At 44.0% G+C, this 7,045-nt stretch overlaps 1 protein-coding gene across 4 annotated transcripts in view; it reads left to right on the top strand.

Moving 5' to 3' along the window:
* The first annotated feature begins 1,853 nt into the window (after nt 1-1,853).
* CHUK (component of inhibitor of nuclear factor kappa B kinase complex) overlaps nt 1,854-7,045 on the top strand; it is a 35,212-nt gene continuing 30,020 nt past the window's right edge. For 3 of the 4 annotated variants that reach the window (XR_009536029.1, XM_060126022.1, XM_060126021.1), the window contains exons 1-2: nt 1,854-2,014; nt 6,448-6,542. Coding sequence is in view for 3 of the 4 variants with exons in the window: in XM_060126022.1 (XP_059982005.1) it covers nt 1,910-2,014; nt 6,448-6,542 (200 nt within the window). In the remaining variant the exon portion in view is untranslated. The remainder of the gene's footprint in view (nt 2,015-6,447; nt 6,543-7,045) is intronic. The other variant, XM_060126023.1, reaches the window with a different exon arrangement.

Genomic DNA, 7,045 nt, shown 5'->3' with positions numbered 1-7,045 from the left:
CAGAGAGAGAGAGAGAGAGTGATCACAGGAGAATGCCAGATCTTGGAAGCCAAAAGAAAAATAATTGCTCCTATATACTGGACATTTATGGCCCAGACACTGTTTTACTTAATCCTCACAAAATATCTATGAGGTAGGTATTATTACCTCCATTTTTTACATGAAGAAAACAAACTGGCAAACTTGAAGATTACGGAGCCTGAAGTTAACCTGCCAGGATTTTTTTTAATTCAGAAAAACCTCAAAAAGTGAACTATGGGAAACAACCCAGTTCCTGCGAAGATGGCCGCTTCAGGGTCTTCAGGTCCTCAGCATCCCTTCGCAGCTCTTCCAAGTGAGAATTATGGGATTTTGGCCCCACCTGTGGAAATCAGATACACTCCAGAGCTAGATGCTGTACACCTAGCAAGTGAGGGCTTCATACTATTAAAACAAGCTGCCACAATCATCTGTGCAGTCTGCCCAGCTCTAAGGGACATGTTTTTGGAGGTACTATTTGCCACTTCCAAGTCTGATGCTCCAGCTCCATGGCTAGCAAGTACATATGGGAAACCAGAATCTCTGATTCCACACACAGGTTACTGATGAACAACTACAACACGGCTCGTTTTGTATCATACAGTGTTCAACATTCTCATTGCAATATTCAGAGATTCTGGTGACAACAGACATTGCTCTGCCAAAGCCTATTCAGTGCTTTCAAAGCAGCCAGTAGCACTGCTCTGGTGCACATGCTGTATCCACCTTGAGAAGTCTCAACATGCTACATCTGTTGTGGCACAGTCATGTGTCACAAGGTGTTAGCTGGAATTCTATGTAGCTTATAGGCCGGGCTGCGCAAATGATGGTTCAAGTGCACATAATCTCAAGTGAGGTTCAAATGACCACACTTAATACAGCTGACACATTTCTTTAGAGAATTTAATTCCATGCTGATGTTATATCTTGGAGTGATTGATGAGATCCCCAAGTTCCGTGAAGCATACAACGAACTCAAAGTGAAAACGGGGAGCTGGTTCCCCTATTCTAAGGCAATCTGCCACTCAAACACTTCTTGTTGCACCAATAGCATTCGGAAGCTTGCCCCTGCAGCCCTGCATTGCTCATGGGAAACAATCCCCACAATGAGGAACTACCGAGCTGGCAAACCCACAACTGGGGGTATGCCTGACAACAAGCTCAGTGAGGGCGTTTAGGGAAAAGCTCCCGAAGTCAGGAGGAGCATTCTTTACTCCGGAACAGCGTCACATCCTTGAGTTGTTTGGGGTTATAGGGGAGATCCTGGAACAGGTGTATAGGAAGTCAAGCAAAAGAAGAGCTGACCTGTCAATGGAAGATGATTAATCATTTAAGAGAAGAAAAAGAACTATGAAGCCTAATGCATCAGTGGGCCTGTTAGTGCAGAATTCTTTCTAGTTCTACGGATTTCGCAATATTCAAATCCTTGGTGGCCTTTGCCAGTGCCACCTCAGCGGGTGGTGAAGCTGGAGGATAGATGGCAGAGGTCTGAAGAAACGTGAAGTGTAGACAGGGGTGGAGACGACGTGACGTTTAAAAAAGACGAATACGGGAAAGACTGGTTTGGAAACTGATTTAAAGGGAATGAAGGGTTTGGAGGGATCTTATATTTTTGAAGACTGGAAAAACACATATGGGTTCTCTCAGTCACGAAAATTCCCGGGGCACTTAGAATGGATTGAAAACGCTCGCGTCCTCTCACCACCATTTCCCCGGCTGGGCTCCGGCGGGCCCCTGCGGCCCCCGGGAGAAGTTGGGGCGGGGTTATTCTCCTGCCGTAGTTACCGGAAGTGACGCATCCTCTCGCGAGAAGAGGGACCCGCGAGCCTCGGCAGCCCGGAACCGGCCTCGGAACAGTGGCGGGACCTGAGGACTCTAGCCCTCCCGCCCCATGGAGCGGCCCCCGGGGCTGCGGCCGGGCGCGGGCGGGCCCTGGGAGATGCGGGAGCGGCTGGGCACCGGCGGCTTCGGGAATGTTTCCCTGTACCAACATCGGGTGAGGCGGGGCGCGCGAGGGAGCGGCGGTGGGTGTTCGTCAGGGCGCCTGTGGAACACAGTGACTGTCAGTATGTGAGAGATTGGTGGTGAGACCTTGGGCAGTATTGTGGGCCAGTGAGCGTGTATGTGTGTGTCTGTGTGTGTGTAAGAGAGAGAGCGCACAAGTTGTGTTTGTGAACCTGGTGTGTGAGTCCGAGGTTGTACCAGAGGTCCTGGTCAGTGTGTGTGAGGTAGAGCTATTATGGGGAACTTTTGTTACGACTGTCAAAATGTGAAAAGTGTTTACTGGGCGTGACGGGTTCGTGTGTGTCCCTCTGAATGCAGGGTCAGGGTGTGTAAGGCAGACGCACATCAGAGTGTGTGTTATGAGCATAAGTGGGAGAGAAGATGGGCCTGCCTGTTGGAATGTGTGTTCATGTGTGTACTTGGAGGCCTGTGATGTCTGTAGTGTTTGGAGTAGGTAAGGACGGTGTCATGGTGTGTCCACAGTTAAGCTTTTGGACGCATTGGGTAGGCTTCGGAATTGGGGACGCGTTCTAGGTAATGAACAAATGAGGATCAGCTGGTAAAAATGATCATGGCTTCACAAGGGAAGGAGATAGATTGAGGGTGAGGTGCTCTAGCAGGTGGAAGACAGTCAACATCAGACTTGGGAGTTGTGCTTTGATTTAACTGAAAATGTTTAACCATTGTAGCAGCAGCTAACAGTCATGTTTGAGCCAGTCTTTTGATACACCAATAAAAGTTATGAACCCTTTCCCCAGACAAATGCACAGATGCACACCCACACAACTTTATGCATTGCCGTTTGAGGGGGTCCATGCTCTTTTGAAGGACATTCACAGACCTGTTAGGTTTATAGACCCTGGAATAATAATCCCTGCAGTATAGCTTTTGTTTTGTCATGTATGAAATGTTTATAATAATGTATGTACATCATGGGTCTGTTTGAGAGTTAAATAAGGTAATGATGTGTCTAAAGCTAAACAGAGTACCTGGCCCATGGTAAGCCCTCAGATGTTAGCTCCTGCTGCTGCTGTGTTGTTGCTATTGTCATCATCTTCATCATCATTAATTGACATTAAAAAAGGAAATGTCAAGGTAAAAGTGGTGTTCTCAAAGATTTTTTGTAAAAGATAAATCTGTGTGGAAAAACAGATGGGAGAAGATGAACAGTTAAGGTATTACTAAAATGCTTGCATGGGCCTATGAATTAAGAAGTGGGTTGAAGAGGAGAAAGCATGATTTGCTGTCCTAAGAAATATGGGTGTGAGTAGAGAGCCCACCATATAGGGTGGGAGGTAGGGTAGATGGGAATCTACCTGGGAGGAATAGGCTTGTTTGTGTGGCAGTTGCAATGACAAATGTCACTGATATAACTGAGGACATTTTGTGAAGCAGGTTTCTAGATAGAGCATAGGAGGGAATCTCGGAGACAGGGAGAAAGGAAGGTGAAGGACTAAGGCATTAAGTACTTTGACAGCCAGACAAGTAGTAAATTTAATAATTTTCACCATCAGACATAAGGCACTCAAAAAGTAAAGAGAGGGAGCCGAATACTTCCAGCAGAATATTGACTGTGGTCTTGCTATCTAAACCTGCCCCTCAGTCTGGTCATAAGAAAAAGAAGTATGCATGCTAGCATGCTTATGTGACTGCTTTGCTTGGTCCCTGGCTGGGGATGGATGAATACATCAATTTTTTTAAAAAATTGTGGTAAAGTATAATATATAACATAAAATTTACCATTTTAACCATTTTTAAGTGTACAGTTCCGTAGCATCGTACGTTTACATTGTTGTGCAACAGTCATCACCATCCATTTCCAGAACATTTTCATCTTCCCAAATTGAAACTTTGTACCCTTTAAACAATAATAACACACCCCTCTGCCCCCATTTCCTCCTCCCCCCAACCTCTGGCAACCACCATTCTACTTTCTGTCTCTATGGAATTCATCACTTTTTAAATGGAAGAGATTTGGGTTCCTCTAGAATCTTAGAAATCTCTCAGGAACTTTCCAGATGTCCACAGTGACCCTTCCCCAGAACTGGGATGTTTGACAACTGAGTCTGTAGTGAGAAGAGAAGAAATCCTCTGTCATAAGACTTGGAAACAGCATCATTACCTTTTCACTTACAGCTTTGAGTTTACAGCTTTCAAGATCCTTGTGTTTTGGTGGAAGCCACGTCTCAATATTTCACCTATGCTTCTTAAATCACAACGAGAAAGGGAAAAGGATGTGAGATGGTTTATTTAGCTAATTACTGTGCTGGGTGCTGATGGTACCAGAATCAACAAAAACAGTATTTTCTACCCTCAAGGAAATTTCAAGCCTAGTGGGAAAAGTAGACACTTTAGGTACAATTTGGTACCCTATATAGTGAAGGTATTGGTAAAGTGATGTGGAAGCATGGCAAAATAACCAAAGAACTCTTCCTAGGGAATAGGGTGGCACATCTCAAAACGTGTTTGGAAAAACTAACCTTGTGAAATGCTTTGAAAAAAGGACACAGTGATCAATACGTTGTATAAATGCTGCATATAATATTTATTCATTTGGAGAGTCATAACCCACATTAGCATATTAAAAGCTCTGTGAAGTCCTATAGTAAAGAAACTAACTTAGTATTTTCCAATTTTTTTTTGTGGTTAAATATACATAATATTTGCCATTTTAACCATTTTTAGGTGTACAGTTCTGTGGCATTAAGTACCTTCACATTTTGTGCAGCCATCACCACCATCCATCTCCCGAATATTACCTTCTTTTTTTTTTTTAAACACAGAACTCTTCTTTTTTTTGTTTTGCTGGACATCCATAAACTTTCCATAGAACGTTCTTTATGAAAAGGTAGAGTGAAGAAGGCCTTCACAGAGTAGGTGAAATATAAACTGAGAAGTTGAAGGATCCTATAGGGTGGGATCTTTTCGAAATAGATAGCTTCCTGCCTTATTCATATATGATCATTTAGGACTTAATGTTTTTCATGGTTAGATTGACTCCCTGGTAGTAAAAGCTTACATGGGACCTAGCAACAACCGGGTACCTACGCAAAACAAAAGGTTGGAGGGAGGGAGGATAGTGGTTAGGTTGGATTGTAGTCTGTCCTAGTTTCTTACTCTCTCTCTATATACATCAGCTGTCTTATCTCTAGCTATCTCCCATTTCAGACCATCCCATACAAGCTGTCTTGCTTCCTGTTCCTGGGCTGCATTATTACTGTTGCCAGAATGTGATTGAGGTCTGGCTACTTCCTGTAATGTGCATCAGGTTGGGTTTGATTTCAGTTAGAATTGGCTGAATTACTAGTCATAGAGGCAAGAGCTGTTAGGTTCATTTTATAGATATCGAAATATACAATCATTGTTAAGATTTTTTAATGTCATTTGGAATGCAAAGATTAGGAACTAATTTTGGAGTTTTTTTGTATTAGGTTTGGTCATTTTTTTAAAAATAAATTTATTTTTATCTTTGGCTGTGTTGGGTCTTTGTTGCTGTGTGCCGGCTTTCTCTAGTTGCGGCGAGCGGGGGCTCCTCTTCCTTGCGGTGCGGGGGCTTCTCATTCTCTTGTTGCAGAGCATGGGCTCTAGGCGCGCAGGCTTCAGTAGTTGTGGCACGTGGGCTTGGCAGTTGTGGCTTGCGGGCTTTAGAGTGCAGGCTTAGTAGTTGTGGAGCACGGGCTTAGTTGCTCTGTGGCATGTGGGATGTTCCTGGACCAGGGCTTGAACCCGCGTCCCCTGCATTGGCAGGCGGACTCCGATACGTGGGCCTCTCACTGTTGTGGCCTCTCCCATTGCAGAGCACAGGCTCCGGACGCGCAGGCTTAGTGGCCATGGCTCACGGGCCTAGCCGCTCCGCGGCATGTGGGATCTTCCCGGACCGGGGCACGAACCCGTGTCCCCTGCATCGGCAGGCGGACTCCCAACCACTGTGTCACCAGGGAAGCCCCAGGAGGACTCTTAACCACTGCGCCACCAGGGAAGCCCTAGGTTTGGTCATATTAAAACTATTTCTTGCTGTTGAGCTTGGGAGCCCTGCGTTATTCTCCTCATTCTAGTTATGCTGGAGCCTGGGGCCCTTGTTAGCTGTCTTGACTAAATTCAAAAAGAGTTTACTGGGGAGACAGGGCCTTTGTATTATTCTAGCAGTATACATGAGACAGTGTTCTGAAGAGATCTGTTATAGGATCAGCCTCAGTGACTTTTTGCTTGTGTGCTTTGGTGTGTTTGAAGGTCAGTTTTAAAGCATTAGTTTAATAGTCTCATGGTTTACCTGGCAAAAGCATTGGCTCAAGAGAACTGTAGATAAATATGTTTAATTAGTAAAGCTAAAGAGTTTTGTTTCCCCAGGTTGGCATTTCTTTCTTAGCAAGTAAATCTGCACAAGAACCTAATTTATAATTTTCTGTTGACTTTCTATTTTGGCAGGAACTTGATCTCAAAATAGCAATTAAGTCTTGTCGCTTGGAGCTAAGCACCAAAAACAGAGAACGGTGGTGCCATGAAATCCAGATCATGAAGAAGTAAGTGTACTTGATGACTTAAGTTTCCCCAGTTTTGCAGCCCATCCAGATGTCATCATAGGGAAGGAGGCTAGGAATCCATTCTTCTTAGGATATTTTGACGAACATATTTTTCTCTTTCTCATTAAATATATGTGTTCTATTTCAAGTAATAACATCACATCATGCTTAGGTAGGTTTAGTTTAAAAAGTCAGCTACGTATTATCAGACTCAGCTTTCTGAGAGCAGAATCTGTTTCTTCTAGATCTTGGGCAGTGCTCGTCTATTACACTTTATAGTTAAATAACAATCACTACTCTCATTTCTTTACTCTCACCTACTTTGTGAAACAGTGTATCTATTGCTTTGTAAAAAATTATCTTCAAAGTTAGTGGCTGAAAACAACAAACTTGGTATCTCACAGTTTCTGTGATTTAGGAATTTGGGAATGACTTAGGTGGGTGGTTTTGACTCAGGATATCCCTTCTGAAACATCTCAAAATGTTGACTGGGGCTGCAGTCT

This window comes from Lagenorhynchus albirostris, chromosome 16, assembly GCF_949774975.1.
Source record: "Lagenorhynchus albirostris chromosome 16, mLagAlb1.1, whole genome shotgun sequence".
NCBI classification, from domain to species: domain Eukaryota; kingdom Metazoa; phylum Chordata; class Mammalia; order Artiodactyla; family Delphinidae; genus Lagenorhynchus; species Lagenorhynchus albirostris.
This window is presented reverse-complemented; position numbering and strand designations above follow the sequence as displayed.